General features: G+C 39.6%; 1 protein-coding gene across 1 annotated transcript in view; it reads left to right on the top strand.

Moving 5' to 3' along the window:
* NPAS3 (neuronal PAS domain protein 3) overlaps positions 1–19,589 on the top strand; it is a 743,536-nt gene that overhangs the window by 601,516 nt on the left and 122,431 nt on the right. Inside the window, 1 exon segment of the mRNA XM_077772747.1 lies at positions 14,172–14,346. Within this exon segment, the coding sequence (XP_077628873.1) occupies positions 14,172–14,346 (175 nt within the window).

The following is a 19,589-nucleotide window of genomic DNA, read 5'->3' as shown; positions in this document are numbered from 1 at the left end:
CGGAAATAGTAAAGTAACTTGCCCAAGATGGGTAATGGTCTTGATCCCAGGTCACATGCCTTTAGAGTCTGCATTCCTAACCAATATTCTCCATTAGAAGCATGTAAAAGGAAATATTAGAAATCCTTCCAAAACATAGCCCACTTTGCATATACCATTAGTCTTGAAATTGCACCTGGCTGTCCTGAATACCTAAACAATTTTTTTTGTCCAAGAAACATTCCCTGCTTGCCTAGCTATCCTGGAAGGTGCCTCTTTAAATGCTCAGCAGAAAAGGCAGGAACTCATCAGTCTCAGCTATGGGACTTTACTTCTAAATGATGCAATTAAAACTAGAACAAGAGACTTTGTAATTGTGGACAGTCACCCATAGCCATTAGATAGTATGAAAGGGCTGGCTGTAAATTCAGCTAATAGGTTACCAGAAAGCGTTCCTTCAACTCTCTCAATTTCATCAATGGAAGCAACAAAGTAGCATTACAGTAATAATGACTCATTAGTGACTTGAAATTGGGATTATTTGGCTTTACTTTGTGTCCACAGATATGCAGGGCTAATGAGACAATAAAATAGATGCTAAGAAAATCAAAGGGATGGTCAGTGATGGAAACAAAGACTTCTTCCTGGGCATAAAGGAACCCAAGCGAGCTTCACTAATGTGAAAACCTCTGAATGTTGAGCATGGGGATTTGAGATCACCCCAGCTCTCCCCTGGGCAGTTCTCCCAAAGCTCAGCAGAGAGCTGGAGTGTTCCACATGGAAGAAGTGGCTAAGTAAAGGATATGCAAAATGACAAGAGGGATAGCCTTTCTAGCCTGGAGTCTAGGAAGAAAAAATGTTAAAGCAAAAGGGGGAAACTGAATACCTGGGTGCTAGCAAAAATGGATGCAGTTTGCCCATTCCTTCAGTGATCCCAAATAGGTGAACTACAGAAACACACCATGTTCTCTGATGAAGCGCCAGATCCTCATGAAAGAGCACAGGTATGAGTTTACCAGTCTCTGCCAAGTCTCAGCCACCTCCATCAGTTCATTCTTGAGCTTCTATTCATCTTAATTCATTCCAGAACACTAAAATTCTTGCCCTTGAGGCTTTCATCCTCTCCCATGGATAAAGCAAGAGCTGCAGTTGAGTCTTCACAAAAGTTCCCATGAAATCCTTGAGTCATCCTTGGTTTGGTTTGGTTTTGTGTTTTTATATTCCCCTCAGTATTGATAGCCTGAATTTTTCAATTTGCAAAAGGATTTAATCAACAGCAAATGTTTTGAATCAGATTAAAACCCAAATACTTGAAGAGCTGTGTATTTATCCTGTCCTGCTGGGTGCAGTCATTTTATCTTCTGAAGGGCAATGCAAAGCCAGAGATGCTCTAATGAATTCTTTGCAACAAACAGGTGTGTTAATGGTTAACAGTGATGAGCGTTTACTGTAAAAAATCCTGGGTTCTTCCTTAGAATTTGCCCCCTTCTCCTTGATACGTCAAAAAATGGGAAATCATCTCTGAGATTGTTTTATTTGCCTCTGTTTTCGGGACAGCACATTTACATACTCACGAGGGCAAGCAATATAAGCAAGCCCAGGTCTTCCAAGAATCCTTAATTATACGTCTAAGAATGCATATGTATTCACATGTACTACTTGTGTTTCAGTACTGTTTCCCCCCACCTTTTTGAGCTGACATGTGCTAAGACTCTTTGAAAGTAGTAAAATCAAGAGTGTAACAGGCAAATGCACAATGAGTTGTAAAATGTGATGGCAAAATAAAAAATTTTTTAAAAAGCTTCAGTCAGTAGGATCAGTTAAAAAAAAAAAAAAAGACAGCCGGCAAACTGTCTATCATGTGATGAAATTTGACAGTAGGGATTATGGCTTTGATGGACCAGAACAGCTAATAGAAGAAGCTGACATTTTTGAAACCCTGCTAATTAAGGGTTCCTTCCTTAATATTAAAATAAAGTCTTTGTCTGGGTTTTATGGTTGGAGAATCAGGTGTTTTCATTAATATATGCCAGTCAGTCTTAATAAGCTTGGAGGGCAGAGGAAGTTATTATTGAGTGACCTTCTACAAAATAAGCATGTTGCTAAGGGCTCTAACCCTGCCCTGTTCAGACTGATGAATCTCATTTCCAATGCAAAAGCTTCACAAGAAATCCAAGTATTCTCTGTGCAATCACAGAAAATAATCCTTGTGTCTCTTGTAATGTCCAGAATTGCCACTTACTACACTACTACTGTACAATGAATATTACAATACATATTATTTTTCTAGCACAATTGTCTACATTTCTGAATTGCCCAGAATAGAAAAACTTATTGTGAAGACACTTGTATTGAAAAGTCAGCTCATTTTAATACTTTTCAAATAGTCATCTACTCTGTTCATGAATTATAATGCTCCGAATACATCTGACAATACTGGCTTTGAAAAGGAGATATGTCTATATTATTACATATTCATTTTCAAATAGATTTCAAACAGATTTTAAACCATTCATTGAAATTCATTGAAATGATAAATTCACAGTTGGATTTTGATTGACTCTTAATCCAATTTTACTTTTGATAAGTTTTCACCCCTCTCTTCCCACCCACCCCCAACCTTTCTCAACCAATATATTTTTTGTTCTATTGGTTTTTAAAGCAAAACCGATGGGATACGGCAAAACTTGAAGGTTTCGATGACCATATGTAAAGCTTGTCAAATGAATTGGTAAATTCAGTTAAAATCAGTAAAGGACCACACTACAGGTGCTTTTTCTAATTTCCAACGTACCAAGCTTCTCTTATGGAAGCAGGTGTGTATTACAAATGGCTGTTAGTTCACACCTACAGCAAAAGTTTGTAAGGGTTTTTCAGTTACTGAGCCATGGCACCATCTCTAAATAACAGGGAAATACACAGATAGCTAAAGTAGCTGGGGTTGGGATAATAGATCACATACCTTAAGCTTTTGTGGTCCCTCAGCATGAACCTGCTGCTCCTTGTCTGTCCTAGAAGGAAAAATTGGGCACGACCTCTGTTGGATGCATGGTCAGGCAAAAAGACGAAAAACCTATTAAAGTCTCTTTGGAGAAGGAAGGCACTGGCTTCAAAACTGCACAGTGCGCCATGGGTTTTGTGCTCCATCAAGGGAAACCATCATAAAAACGGAGTTGATTAGTGTCTGCTAGATATAAGAACAAGTAAGATGAGAATCTTGGATTCAGGGCTTAGCGTGTGGGACAGGAAGTTAGTTCAAAGTGTGGCAATTATTTCAGCCTTAGGTTTATAGGAGTCAATTATCTTTGACATAGACACTTGAGAAGAAAAACAACATATGACACTTTCTATACATGACTTATTGAAGCTGTTTTTCAGTGTTTTAAAAGGAAAAATAAAAAGTTAATGAATATTAGCATAGATCTATCTCCTTAGGGCCCAAATGAATCATCTAGCATTCACTTCCCCCTGCCCTAGGCTTGTGTAGCACACCACTCCTGCCTTTCTGAGCTCCACTGTAGACCCTGTTGTGTCTTGGATTGCTCCCATCTTCTCATCAAAATCACCTATCCTTTCTACTTTTCTTCTCTATGTGGAAGCAGCATAGGAATTGCCTTCCCAGACACCTTCGGCTTACAGCCACTTCTGGACTGATCCATGCCAGCGCTACTCAAAGTGTCGATCATGAGTTAGCAGTGTCCACATCGCACAGGAGCTTCTTAAAAATACAAGGTCTTGGGCCCAAACCTACAGCTGTGGAGCTAGAATTTGTAGGCATCCAGATTCTGCAATTTTAAGGCAATCCCCAAGAGATTTCCATCAGGTTAAGAGCTCAAATTACACCTTACCCAGTACTGTGTTGTGCTGTCAGATATTTTTGTCATATCATTTAACTCTGCAAGTCTTTGTCTTCTCACTTCCAAGTGGACTGTAAGCTCCTTGGGGACAGAGGCTAAGTTTTAATGTTTCTTTTTATGCCCCTAAGCCAAATTCACTGTCTTATGGAGAGCAAATGACTGATAAATACTTGAGCGACTAAAGTCTTTTAATTAAATTGTAGATTAAATCTAAAAATGTAGGCCTTTTATTCTAAAGACATTCCTCTATTTTGATTTTTTATTCTCTTACACCTTCCCTTTAATACCAATTTCATGGTATTCTTTTTTTTTTTTTTTTTTTTTTAATCTTTATTTTTGAGAGAGAGACTGAGCATGAGCCGGGGTCAGGGGGGAGGAGCGCAGGGAGAGAGAGAGACACAATATCTGAAGCAGGCTTCAGGCTCTGTGTTGATAGCTCAGAGCCTGACATGGGGCTCAAACTCACAAACCATGAGATCACGACCTAAGCCGAAGTCAGACACTTAACCGACTGAGCCACCCAGGCATCCCAATTTCACGGTGTTCTAATACTACATGTTCTTCTCCAGGGATTCTAAGGTTCTAGAGCAACACTGTCAACAAGAAATATACTTGAAATCACGTATGTAATTTCAATTTTATAGTAGCCACATTTTAAAAAGTAAAAAATAGGTGAGATTAATTTTAATCATTATTATATTTAACATATCTAAAATAATATGTAACAATATTGTACATTGTTATCCAATGTACTTATTTAATAAGTACATTGGATTGCATTCTTTTTTTACATTAAGTGAAACCTAGTGTTATTTTAGCCTTATAGCATATTCTCATTCAGGCTGACCACATGTGATTACCATATTAGACTGCACAGCTCCAGAAAACATTCATGGATGAACTCCAGAGAGGTCTGAAACCCCTAACATAAAATGCCAAATTATATATGTGTGTTATCAGAGCATTTTTCTGGTGAGACAGAAGATAGAATTTATCAGATTCCCAAAAGGACTTATTTCCCCCACCGCCATCAAACTCCCACCCTCAAATATCTTAAGAAACACAGCACTGCTTTTAGCCTGTGGAGTGACTCATTTTCTCTACTTGCCAGTTCTATTTACATTCCCTATTCTAACAAGACTAACTCACAGTCTGTTATTAAACAGTTGTGAATTTAACTTATTCCTTTAAAATAGCACCTAGAGAGTGCTCAGGGTATTGACTTGCTTCATAGAAAATAATCTGAAACACTACCACAGTTGGTAGTTACAACAGCCAAAATAAAATAGAAGTGTATTAGGCCATTTCCTTATGGTAATTCACGAGGAATAAGTGATACACTGGCCCCATGTGCCCACATGGCTTTCAGGAAGTTCCCAAGATGTACTAAAAGATACCAACAGGAAATGTTCTGGAAGGGTAATTGATGACAGCAAAGAGGATTTTATTCCTTCTTGTTCTCTTCATTGGGTTATGAACTCCGGATTCATTTGACACCCACTTTCTAAAGCATTTTTGTAGACCTTGTGATTTTTTTTGAATGAGCTTTCTTACAAGACCCTTCGTAGTGATAGACCATAGGGGGAGGGCCAGTGGTTTCAATTATGGCAGCTATGGCATGACCTAAATCTCAGAAACCAACATGTTTGTTGAACAAGATCCTCCGTCTGTTTTGCTTTCTCTTAAACATAACTATCTCTTGAGATGTACAAATTATCTTTCTTAAACCTGTCTTGTTTTTTTGCTGTCGTCGTTTCTCTCAACAGCATCATTTAAACATGGGCACAGGAGCAGGTGAGGGCCAGAGGGAGAGGGAGAATCTTAGTCAGACTCCATGCCCAGCAGCCCGGCACAGAGCCCAAGGCATAGCTCCATCTCGCTGACCGTGAGATCATGACCTGAGCCAAAATCAAGAATCAGATGCTTGACTGACTGAGCCACCCAGGTTCTCCCCTCCCTCCATTACTACTTTTTATTTTACTTTAAGGTTCCTGTGTGTCTGGTAGCCTTGGGTGGGAAGCACAAAACTTATTTTTATATTGGAGAAGAATGATCATGAAGGTGCCATGTGTACTTTTGTTAATTATGCAAGTTGCTTTGGAATTTGAATTTGGAGCTCAGGTTGGTATGTTAGAATAATTTCCAAGTCAAGTTATGTAGTTAAATGAGATTTTATGATGTGAAAAAAAAAATAAATAAATAAACATGGTGACTTAGCTCCTGGTGGGGGCTTACATCAGAGTAGCCCTTTTAAAAACAATCAGATGTGATTAACTCTGTTTATGCACATGCAGCATATCCAAAGTGTTAGTCCTATAAGCCGCATTGTTTTCCCATGACTAGAATAAAATAGTCCTATGAAACTTTCAACCACAAATGGAGGGGTATCTGTGTGGCTCAACTGGTTAATCATCAGGTTTTGGCTCAGGTCATGATCTCACAGTTCACAAGTTCGAGCCCTGTGCTGACAAGCTCAGAGCCTGCTTCAGATTCTGTGTCTCCCTCTCTCTCTCTCAAGAATAAACATTAAAAAATTTCATAACAAATGGAAAAGTCAACCCCACCATTATTACTGTTGACCTTATCCATTTATCTTTCTTGAAAACAAACGGGCTGTTTAAAAATCAGGAAAAAATTTAAATTTCATCTTAACTCATCAGTGTTTCTACTTTTTCTTCTTCATTTGACCAAAAGAAGAACAAAACTATGACAATAACAAAAACAAACAGAAATGAAGATAAGTTGATACTGAAGTCTGGCTATGTATAACATGCATCTCAATGTCTATCTAGATTTAAATGACAAATATTGAACCATATAAAATTTGAGGATGATGGATTAACTCTGCCAATATCAAGTATTTTATGTTGATTGGTCTCCTTCCTACCAAGGTAATGAGGAAGCTTTGAAAGTGACATCTTACTATTCGTTTGCTCTTCAGAAAAGGGAGATTGACTTCAATTTCTTTCAAGATTGTTAATCCTTCTTTCTTGGCATCATTTCACTTTTTACTATGATGTAACCTCCAATTGCATCCTTTTTTCCTTCTCAGCACTGTGATAAATACTAAAAAGTTGGCCTTTCCTGCCCTCTAGACGCTTTAAAACTTCAAAACTATAGGAACCTTGTAAAGCAAGGTTCTAAAATTTCTTGATTTAGTCACTTTCACAAATCCCTGGGCTCATTCCTGTGATGTAATGTCCCTTCAGTATTACAGCATTCTCTAGGTTCTTCTTTTAACCAGTGTCTCTTAATGAAAGGAGAAGGATATTGACATATCAAAACTATTCTAAGACCACTGCTTTCCTAATACTGGGTGATGGAGAAATGTCTGAACCATAGATAGAAAAAAATGAAAGACAGTATGTGATTTATTTCTTAAGCAGAAATAAAAAAATGGGGGAGATCTCAAAAGTCGGGGTCTGTTTTATACCCAGATTATTTCTAGAAGTATTCAAATATGCTCAATTGTAGTCTAAGTAATGACCCATCTCAAACTTTTGAATATTTAACAATCGGTGTCCTTGATCAATTCAACTGTTGGGAGTGATAGTCATAAAAGGAACATACTGTTCCGCATAAGTGTGCCTAAATTTGAAGCAGTGTCTGCAATTTGTTCTCTATTTCTCCTTTTGTTGCATTTCTCCAACAGCCTTTTTCTTTCTTCTCCAAGAACTAGGAAATCCACTGGAATTATCTTCTGGCACTTCTTAATCAAAGTTCAGAACTAGGGTAGGCAGTATTCTCTTTGGATGCTGTGGCTGCAAATTCTCAAGTCGGCACTCCAGGGGTTATAGAAAAATCATACAAAAAACAACAACAAAAAAGTACTTGGCCTCACTGATTCCCAAAGGAGCTGAAATGTTTATTTCTGAAGATAAAATAAAAACATGATATGATATCTTTTAGCTCAGATTCTTCTAAGGGAAGGCTCTGTTAACATATCTGTAAGAAGAGAGTTGGATCCATTTTCTTATTTGATGACATGGCAAGGATTTTTCATTCTACCTCATCATTCTGATACAGAACCTTTCTTTCTTCTTGTTCTACTAATTTATACATGTATTTCTGTAACAAACCCAATGCTTTTATGCGTTTTTCTTCAGATAAGTCAGCAAATACATAGAATGAGACAGAGCAGTAAAGAACATCAAGCTTCTGTCAAAACAGTTCATAAATATTCAGGAGAGTTCTGTAATACGTAGGAAGTTATGAAGATGGCATTAAGATACCAGTAAATCCAAAGAAAACCTATGCTAATCAAGCTATCACATCTTATTACATTTTATTCTTTTATCACTTTATTATCCCTCAATAATATAAATGTGACCCCCAAAAAACTACAAATCCTAACCTGCCATGCTGAGATAGAATTTCCATCTTATCCTGGGTCAGGATTTTCTAACCAGGGTCTTACAGTAGATCTGAAAGCCTAACCCGGGAGTAAGTTTTCCAAACCACTTTTTCCCCTCAGGCCTGATGCCCTCCCCTGAAGGAGTAGGGTCCAGCAGCAAAAGACTCTGGAAAAAGAGCGGAGCCAATAATCCCTCCCGCCCTCCCAGCAATCTCAAAATCTCTTTTAAAAAAAAACTTAGTAAAGGTTTAGGAAATTGCACCTTAAATGGCAGGTTTCCAGCGATATTTTTTATATGATAAAAAATGAACATTGTGTTATTCTTAAGACTGAAATATTTTTGAAGAAAAAGGTTTATGACCTTTCTTTCTAAAAGTATCTTCCTTAAACTGCTCCAATATGGAGATGACTGGCAACATTGCTACCTGTTCCTCATTTGTCCCCAACCATCTCAATCAAAGGAGCACCGAATTCAACGAGTTGCACTGTTAGTACATCGCTGTAGTTAAAAAGTATTTGCCCACCCCAGGGGGCCAAGGGAAGGCTATTGACATGCTTGCTTGATGTATGAAAAGACAAATTAGTCCCCCATCCTATCTACCAGCAGGGTACAGTGACCCTACATGGAAAAGTCAACTGAAACCACTGTATAATATATTTACATTTTTTTCCGGGAAACTTCAGAGTTACCGAATCAACTGTGTCTGGTGCGCAAATTGCATGCAAGCTAACAGAATGTGAATTAAATTTGAGGAAATCCATGTTTAGCTTAACTATGCCAATGTCACCAGTGGCTACAGTCTTTTCTGGAGGAATCTATGGTAGCTTTGAGTGGGGAAGCACCAGGGAGAAAGGAATTTAAACCAGTTGTTGTTCCTGGATCTGACTGTTTATTACTCCTTGGCTCTCTCCTGCCCCTTACACATTCTTAGCTGTTTTCTAATACGCTAAGCAATCTAAGACAGGAATTTCTCTCTCAGCATCACAAAGCTGGAGTAAAAATGGACTGAGTGAGCAAGGTTGGAAACAACACTGCTTACTTTTCCTCCTTAGGTTAGAGAAACAACTCAAAGTCCCCTGAGGCTGTGTCTTGAGTTTAATAAACAATTTTTTTTTTTTTACCACCACATACGGTGATTTGACCTCATTAGAAAATGAAGAGGGTCTCATATTTGCCTTACAATGCAATTGTCACTAATCAGAAGAACACAATATTAAGGGGAGAAAAGTATACCTTCCCATTATGTAGATCATAATTGATAGAAAATTTCTCTGAATTCCTACCATTAACTTGAAAGGATATTTATGAAACTATGTGAACTTTTAGAAAACCAACTAACCCCAGAGTTCTATCATGGATTGGGGGTTACAGAGAGGGGGTTACAAAAGATGGCTGTATTGAAGAGTTCCTTAAAACCTGTACTTTCTTGGCATTTTTATAATTCTATCCTCAGTGAAGCTAGTTGGTTTTTATAGAAGGACGTATAAGTCTCAATGTACTCAACAAACACTTACTGGAAATAAATATATTATGGTGCGATATATGGTAACTCAGTTTACAAGGCAAATAATGTTATAATAATAAATTCTGTGAATAAAATAAAGGAACCAACCTAAACTTGTTCAAATCAGGCACAGGTGAGGCAGGACTAAATATCTATCTTTTATTCATTCGGCAAACATTTGTTATAGGTCTACTGTGTGTAAGGCACTAGTTCTGGTTCTTAGTGGGCAAGTTTTGGAAGAATTGGTAACTGAAGATTGAAGGTATCTAATTAACTCTAGTAACACTGGATTGGAGCTCTATTTATTTTTCCTGTTTCAGGGTAACATGAAGTAATGTCTGTTTGCCAAGTAAAAAATCCCCAGTCTTGGGTCCTGTAGTGTATTTTGAGACACAGAATTTAGTGGCAGGTGAGTTCTAACCAGCCTCCCTAAGAGAGAAAATCAACAAGGGGAGAAACGTGGTTAACTGAGAGTTAGCCAACCACGCTTGCAGCCCTACTTTACCAGCAAACAGCTGGGTAAATTTGAACAAGCGTTTTTAACTTCTCAGCTCTTAAATAAGAGGGTATTAATGGATGGTTTTTAAAGTCTCTTCCAGCTCTAAAATCTAATCAAATGAATTGAAAAGCAGTATGAGGTGTATTAAAAATGCTAGACAGAAGTGCCTGGGTGGCTTAGGCGGTTAAGTCTCAGACTCTTGATTTCAGCTCAGGTCATGATCCCAGGGTCATGGGATAGAGCACTGTGTTGGGCTCCATGCTGAGTGTGGAGCCTGCTTGAGATTCTTTCTCTCTCCCTCTTCTCCTTCCCCACTCACTTGTTCTCTCTATATATCTAAAATAAAAGAAAAAGAAAAAAGATACTTAAGAAAAAAGGAAGTGCTAGACAGATGTAAGGAGGAGGAGGACTCAAGGCCCATAAACTTCTGTCTAGCCCCATATCTTTTTCAGTGTAGTGCACCTGCTTTCTCATCTTTTTTTGGCCTAAGAGTCTGAAGGCAAAGCATCCTCAGCTACGGGACTGGGCAGGCTGCCTGCCCTTGGCCTCCCTCCTCCATGGCCCTCGGTGTTCGCAACAGAGTAAAGCTAATGGGGGAGCTCAGAGGTCCCTGCTCAGCTTCTCAGACTGTAGTCAAGCTATCTGACAAGTGGTAGGATGTCAAGGCAGACTTTGAACCAAATTCCACCTCCACCATTAGCCTTTTCTACTATTCAGGTTCTTCTGTAAAATGGGGATTACTGAAACAGTTCAAAAGATAGTTATGAGGATTAGTCAAAGTATGGAAAATACTTGTACACAGTGGTCGGAAGCTACCCATAGTGTTTTTGCTGTAGTTGAGTCTCAAAGTGTGCATCACTCCTGCCTCACCTTATGATAAAACCATGTCCCAAAGGCCCCACACACACCTTAGAACACCTTACCACGGTTTGGTTAACAGTGTGCGTGCCTGGGCACCAGCCTTTGTTACCCGCCAAACAGTAGCAATGGCAGCCGGTGCTTATTTTGTTGCTCGTTTCTTAAAAATTAATTTCTTGGGGGGCCTGGGTGGCTCAGTCAGTTACGTGTCCGACTTCGGCTCGGGTCATGATCTCACAGTTTGTGGGTTTGAGCCCTGCGTCAGGCTCTGTGCTGACAGCTAGCTCAGGGCCTGGAGGCTGCTTTGGATTCTGTGTCTCCCTCTGCCCCTTCCCCACTCATGCTCTGTTTGTCTCAATAATAAATAAACATTAAAAAAAATTTTTTTTAATTTATTTCTTGGAGAGAGAGACAGCATGAGCAGGGGAGGGTCAGAGAGAGAGGGAGACACAGACTCTGAAACAGGCTCCAGGCTCTGAGCTGGCAGTCAGCACAGAGCCCGACGCGGGGCTCGAACCCACGAACCGTGAGATCATGACCTAAGCGAAAGTCGGACACTTAACCGACTAAGCCACCCAGGTGCCCCTAAAAAAAATTTTTTAAGTAATTTCTTCTGCATGGTTTCACTAGATTTTCAAAATCAGTCCCGAGACAGGTCGAGCAAGTTTGTTTTCAACTCAGCTCTCAGGGCCCCGACCTTACACCATTCCTGCCTGAAGAATGACACTCACAGGGGGGGGTGCCCTCTGTGTAGAATCTGATGTGAGTGGTGCCCCCCCAGAGTCCTGCAGAGGGACAGGTCCGCCACTTCCAGGGCCAACTCTAAATAGGAAGCTAAAAGCTGGGGGACGTTAAATGAATGGTCCAAGGTCACACAGCAGAGGAGGAAAAGATTCTGATCTCAAAGTCAAGTTAGGACTCCAAGTAGTTGGTACTTTCCCCAATGCTGTGTGACCTTGAGTAGGACACTGCATAAAGACTATGACTTTCCATCTCCCATTAGGCTTCGAGGTATCTTGGTGGAGGATCCCTTAGGGGTCACTGGAGGAAGGCAATATAGCACATGGTGACTCAGTCTTGCTCTAGATGTGTCGTGCGTGACACATCCATTATATTGTGGAAAGGAAATGCCTGCACACCCGAGCAAAGCAGGCTGTGGAGACAGCGGCCTACTCCTTCTCGCCCTAAGACTGACTTGCATGAATATTCAATAGCCAGCACCCCTAAAAAATCTATTAATCTCCCACCTGTGTTGTCATCTTATCACAATCTGTGGTCTGTGCCAAAAGGCACATTGCAGTATTAAAGAAAGACTTGGAGTTTGAGAAGTGACAGAAATATTTATTAAAGTGCTGCAATTGGACTCCGTGCAAAATGAGAGTGACTTCCTCCTAGTCACTAATCCCCAAACAAAATAACCATCAAGAAATATTAAAACACACATTTTATTAGTTTCATTTAATTTCTTAATTGCTCAAAGTCAGTTTACCCATTTATTGCTGTGTGAAATGCTTAGAGGCAAGGCGCACATTAAAGGGATTATTTCCATGTAATCCCTCCCTCCCAGAGGGTAGGAACTGATCACTTATGAATCCTGATTTACGCTCTATAACAATATCAAATGGAGGAAATAGTTATTGTAAAATGATAGAGTCAGGAGTCGGGTAATACAGTAGGAGAGTGTAATTTAATAGCAAAGAGAAAGTACCTCATTTTCGGTAAAAGTTATGCGAGCCTTTTTCAGGAATAGCTATTAGCCAAACTGAATTTAGCCTCCCATTTTTCTGGCTATACCTCCATTAATTGATAGATGTTGAAGACGGGTAGCCTGTTACGATTTTAATCAAATGGTGTCCGGGAGTAGATGTGATCATTTTGCTGGGACTTGGAGTTCGGGGGATGATAATTGCTCTAGGCATTATGCTCTCTGTGACAGTTCACCCACTCCTGACCTTCCTTCTTGGAAGAAAGAGTGCAGGCTCTCAGGTGGAATTTGGAAATATGCTACAAATTCCACAGGAAAGGGAGACGAGGTATGAAGGAATTCAAGGGAAATATCCACCAAGAAACTTAGGATAGTCTGAACTTCTGGCACATGGGTGCATCATAGCTGGCCTGAGACCATTAAATCCCTGAGGACTGGGGAAACCCATCAGAAACCCAGGAAAGAGCTTTTCCGTGTTCAGTTGCTGACATATCTCTCCCTGTCAGAGTACCTATAACATTATTTTAGGAGCATTATTGCTCTCCTTGGAAGGAGGTAAGAATTATACCATCAGAAGAGTACAGAGGTAAAGCCAACCCCTTAGCACACAAGCTAGACAGGGGCCATGCCTCCGTTTCAGCTGACCCTCTTCTGATATTTGTTGTTCGTTCTCAACCTATGGAATCAGCCTGATACAAAAAGTATACAAAATGAAGCATGTTCTTAAAGCCCTCAAGGAGATTTGTACTATGTATCTTATTAGATTGAAGTCAAAAAAGCTGATACTAGCAGAAAGAAAAAGTGGCAGGTTCAGATCCCAGCTGACCTCTTTTGCATGGAAAATTCTCCATATGATTACCGAGCTAATGAGTAATATTTAATGAAAACATTATGCCTTTGCATCTATTTGTAAGCAGCATTTCTTCCATCCGAATGTACTGATGTGTATAAATACACATCTTGGAACTCCTGTGTATTTTAAGGAAAATCCTCATCTGCTATCTCTGGCTGTTCCTCTACAAAGCCCACACTTCTCAATAAGAAAACCAGAGAATTCAGTCAATCATCTGGTGGACACCAAACATGCAAGTATTTGATGATGCATGGATAAAACAGCTGAACGAGAGAGGCAGACTCATCCACATTTCCCAGAATGTTTGGGCTTTATGCAAACAACGGTGTATGAGGAAAAACTGGGCTCAACAGTCGCTTAATAGATACGTACAAAAACAATCTTTGTCTTTCAACTTCAAGAATCCTTAAGCATTTAAGGATAAAGACCGACAACGAGGATGGTTTCTGGGGTCTGCATCTATTTCCTTTTCTGCTCAAGATCTGAATCACAGCGGTGCTGAATTCGAACACAGAGAAGCTGTGACACCTTTCTTTCCCGCCCTTTCTCTACCCCCTCCAGGTGGAGCTGACAGGCAGCAGCGTCTTTGACTATGTCCACCCGGGGGACCACGTGGAGATGGCCGAGCAGCTGGGCATGAAGCTCCCACCAGGGCGGGGTCTCCTCTCACAGGGCACCGCGGAGGACGGCGCCAGCTCAGCATCTTCCTCCTCCCAGTCGGAGACCCCCGAGCCAGGTGGGAATTGCAAACCCATTGTGTGGGATGGTGGGCAGGACCTTTGCCAATGATTGCACTCAAGTTGCCCGTGTGAAGAGACTATAAATAGGTCTAAAGGTATTTAACAATTCCACGCAGCTTTCTGTCCGATGCAGTAATTAAATAAGGAAGAGATTTGAAAATAAGGAGACATTTTAATAAGTATAATCCGGAGATCTAATTTCATTTGAACAATACTTAGAGAAGGTACTGGTTTCTTTAGTTTCTCTTTCAAATTACTAGAGGGAAATGGTTCAGATTTGGAAAGCCCTCTTCCTTTTATTGTCACCGTGGCTAAATGTAATGCGTTTATTTATTATTCAGCAAAACCTATGATAAAGGCTCCTTGAATATTAGCTTGTAGAGAATTAAAAATATTAGGGACTTGCAGAAATCTTGGTTTCTTTCCTTTTTTTTTTTTTTGTAAGCATCAGAAGGTACTTGAAAGATGTGAACAGATAAATTAAGGCTAAAAAGAAAACAGAAATGGCTACATTTTAAACTGCCTTTCCACCCTCAGTATTTAATTAGATCAATTGTATAGAGGAATGAACAGAGGTGACATTCCTCATTGGGATTCCTTCCAGGACGCTTATAGACTTTGCATTCAGAATGTTCCCATTTTCATTGTGTTGTACTGATGATAATTTAAGTATTAGGGGAAAATCCATTTATAAATTAAACAAAATGACTTGATATCCATCAGTCCCCTAGTTCATCAAGCTGTTCAAACACGGGGAAGATTGGCTGGTCGGCCTGGGTCTTCCGAGAGCGCTGGTAATTAGATCTGCGAAGGATTTATTCTTTGCTGATTGGGGCTTTAAATTAATTGAAGTTCCACATTTGTGGTTTTGTCCTTTTTGTACTTTTTTAGAGGAGATATTTCATATTCTTGTGTGGTGGAGTGCTTGGCCAAGCAGCAGTGGTTTAAATGTTAATTTTTCTCATGAGAAGTTTAAGATTTTTAATGAATCAAGGCCTGATTTGAAGTGCAAAGTTTTATTTGCTTACTTGGGAAATTATTTTTGCACTCTTTAAAGATGCTTGTACTTTACTCGATATGTTGTTTTAAAACAGCTTTGCAACACAAACTCGTTTTGCAGAAAGAAAAATGGGGGGGAAACCTGTCTTAAGATTAATATTCAAATAATTCTTTTTTTTATATTCAAATAATTCTAAGAAAATGCTGAAATTTGACCCGCTTAAAAATAATCACAGTGTGTTTGCTCACACAGAAGGGGAAAAAGTAATATGTTAATTCCATCTAAAACCAATTCCTGTTTCCTTGACTAAGTTATCTGCAGCACTGGTGAGCCTCTTTTGCCAGTGAGCACCAGGCATGAGAAGAGAGAGTATTTAAGACTACTCTTGGCCATTTAAAAATGAAAATAATTTTGTTCACAGGGAAGTCATATATTCTACCATTGCTCACTGACTTTACTGAATAGCTATGTCGGTGAGATCATTAAAACTGCTTCTTAGTCATTAGAATATTCCTACCTGGGCAGATTTGAGAAGCAGCACATGAAACTGGGTTTTTACTCATTCCTTCTGAAGATGGACTGGGAAACCTAGCTGCTCATGACTGTCAACACTCCGTAAGAATTCAAGTTTATAAAACCCTCATTTCCCTGACTGACAAACTCTCAAGTTTAGAGGATCTCCAGCCTTCTCCCTGGGCTGCCCTGGCTCTACATCAAAACCAACAGCTAACCTTCTGCCCCAATAGGAAGCTCAGACCCCTCAAGACAGTCCCAACCAGTGGTGCACAGCTCCAAGAGAAAGTGCTCTGAATGTGGAGCCAAAATCTAATCTAACTTTGCTCCAATTTTCCCCCACTGATCCCACATCTGTCCTCTGAGAATCTCATTTCGGCTCTCATCTCAAATCTGCTTCCTCCCCATCCTAGCCTATCAAATACAGAAGTCAGATTCACCCAGTTCTCCCTTCCTCCTGCCTTCCTTCTCCTTTTTAGGTCAAACAGCATGGAATCCCACAACCATTTTTCAGTGGCATGTTCCTAAGACCTCCATCACCCTAGTCACCACCCCCCCCCAGCTGTGCTTTAGTTTGTTAGAGACCCTCTAGACGTATTCTGACTAGTACAAAGCAGAGGGGCAGTCCTCTTTCACGGTTTAGGCTACTGTACTTTAGTTGAGACAACCTGAGGTGGAATTAGGTCCTCCTGGCAGCCAGATCACACTGTTGATTCATATTGAGCATGATGTCTCCCCAAACACACGTTAAGGGTAACTTGTCACTTGGAAAAGACTTTGATCAGGAGAAAAATAAAATCCACAGCCTGTAAACCAGTTCTGAGATATCGTGAGCTGAAGTCAAACTGGTTCAAGATTGATTGTAAGAACTCTGATCAATCCCATGCCCTCCACGAAACACCAGGATGCATAAAACTCTAGGCACACTGTTTGTTTGTTAGAACTCAATTCCCACTTAGAATCTTTTAATTCTGGATATTAGGTGAATAACACATCACCTTTAAAGTTACTCTGTCGTTCAACATTGAAATAGGATTGACAATTTCCCTGGTCTCTTTCCCCTGCCCTCTCAGCCTTCTTTGAGCCATCCTCACTAGTAAAATTGAAAATTCTGCTTTCTACATTTCTTAACAACCAGGGCTCATTAGCAATAGTCGTGTAAGAAGGGTTTCTCTTCCTTGATGAAGAGTCTTCTCTCTTACCATTACAAAATGTGAAACTTACTTTGCCTTAAGTCTGTAGCATTGGTTATTTTCAACCTTACCTTTAAAAGGCAATTAGACTGACTGCTCAAATACTGAAAAGCAGCTCAGGGTGCTACCTTTAACTAAATATCTTCACTAATGCAAATCACTGCTCCAAAGGAATTACTTAAAAAGTTCACGTCAGGCACTACATCCCAAAGCTGCTTATGTTTCTTACAGGCTGAAGGAATTTTAACAGGATTTCCTAATTCTTAATAATACGTGGGGACATTTTTGAAGAATTGTTCACTGCATCATAATCTTTTAAACAATGGCGAAACACAGATTCTTTTTTTTAAATAGTAGTGTAATTTTGTTGGAAAAGGGATATCAGTATGTGGTGATTATGAAAATGAAGGTATGGACTTCTTCAGAAGCCCCGATGTGTTCAGTGTAGCATTACTAAATGACAGAAATCTAAATAACATTTGGCATTATAATAAAAGGAAATAAGTGACTAAACCAGCCTAACAGGCAGTGAAACTGTACCATAATAGGAATTCTGTTTCTTTGAACTCCCAGCCCTGTGATTGTCTTGTCTTGAACCAGTCTCAAAATAATGGGGGGTGGGGGGGACGAGAAGGAATCTCTTGACGATTGGAAACCCAAATAAATATTTGATGTTTGCACCATTAGGCATAGTTTAAGTAAACAGGGTATTTCTTTTAGAGAAATCTAAAAGCCAGCAGAAGAAAAATACATGGGTGGCCTTGTTTGAAAAGTTAGAAAGTTCTAGAGTGCCTCCCTATGTAGGTCTAAACATGTTGGAAGAGATGGTGCCATCCTGCAACAAGGGGAGCACAGAACCTCTGGGACCTGATGTCTAGATGTTTCCTTTTCTTTTTCTAGATCTGCATGTATGTAATGATTCTGTAATCTTGGGATTATGAGTGCTATCTTCTTCTCTTAATAAATTTCAGTGCTGTATCTTTTAAGTGCTTAATAAACAAACAGAAGAGCCACTCTTTCAAGAAGCCCTGGAGGAACTTTAAAAAATTTCCTTATTTTGAAAGTAAAGGGTTATATTCCTTAAGTGAGGTCATAAAATTGGGTTTTATTCCTAATTATAAAATTAACTCATTATTATTGTAAGAAGTTTAGAGAATGCAGAGAAGAATAAGGGCCACCAGAAATGACCACTGTTCATCTGTGGTCTCTGTTTTCTATCTTTCCAGATTTTCTATTCCTATATACATCTATAAGTATGTAGGGGGTGGGGACGGGGTCTCTGTCTGAAATAAGATCATAATATACAGGCTTCTGGTAATCTACTTTTCCACTTAACCTTCCAGGCAACTTTCTCACTTTAACATAAAATGTCCTTTCTGTCTCCAATGGTTTGTTTGTTTCCCACTAGCTAACAATCAAGTCCCAGCTGCAGGAGTCTTGGCGGGAGTAACAGACCTGGGTCCTGCTTCAGAGGGAATTCAGCCAGGACAAGAGGTTCTTGCAGCTTATTGAATGGGTACGAGCTCATAGAGAGAGAAAGCAATACTGCACCAGGATTTAGACAATTTAGCAAAACGTACAAGACACTACTTTTGGTCAAGAATAACTATAGCAGCACGGTTAACCATTGATTGTCTTACAGAGGGGTTACTGTGCCCTGTCTCACATTTCAGGCAGTTCTACCCTGTTATGGGGGGCTTAAGATCATCACCGCATAGTATTCATAGTATTATCTTTATGCTATTATGCCTACTCTATATCCTGAATGTTTTGAAGACAAGCAGAACTGAAGCAGTTGAGTACTTCCCTGCATGGAAATGATCTGCATCTTCTACTTATGCGTCTGTGCTGTGGTAGATTTGATCAGCATTTGATTCTACAGAAATGCAATTCCTCAGATTTCATTAGACAGTTTTCACAATAAGTGATGTAATTAGAAGAATAAATCGTTAGGAATAACAATAAAGAATGTAAAAACTTATCTGAGGATCAGGTGGATATTTTATTTCAAAAACTGCTTAGATATGAGATACACCTGTGCCTTTAAGGGTGAATTATTTACCATCTAATGTACCGTTGGTGGGGGTAGGGTGGTGGTTTTTGATTTTTTTTTTTTGTTCAAGTTTCCTATCAATGAACTGAATTTAGAAGTCAGGCAAGGGAAGCCATCTTACTAACCCCACATCCAACCTCAGTCCCCAGACAATGTGACTGTATCTACAGCACTTTCTGCTGTACTGCAAATGTCAAACAGAAGGTGTAATGGATTTAATATTAGCGCTGGCCAAGGTGTTGAGGGAGCTGTTAATAATGTCACTCCAGTTATTGATCTGAAGCCTTTAAAAATCAAAGAAAAGTGAGAGATCCCCTACTGGGGAAAGGCACAGTGACTGGTTTTTATTGCCAATATATTTCTACATATAGAGTGGCAACTTTCTGGAATTATGTTATCACCATTAATCTCTGTGAGATTTTTGAAGTCGTTATATGGTAAGATAATATCATGGGGACTGCTCCGCATGCTAATGCTAAA

This window comes from Crocuta crocuta, unplaced genomic scaffold (genome assembly GCF_008692635.1).
Source record: "Crocuta crocuta isolate KB4526 unplaced genomic scaffold, BGI_CrCroc_1.0 scaffold116, whole genome shotgun sequence".
Taxonomy (NCBI): Eukaryota; Metazoa; Chordata; class Mammalia; order Carnivora; family Hyaenidae; genus Crocuta; species Crocuta crocuta.
The sequence above is the reverse complement of the archived record's forward strand: the minus strand, read 5'-3'. Positions and strand labels throughout refer to the sequence as shown.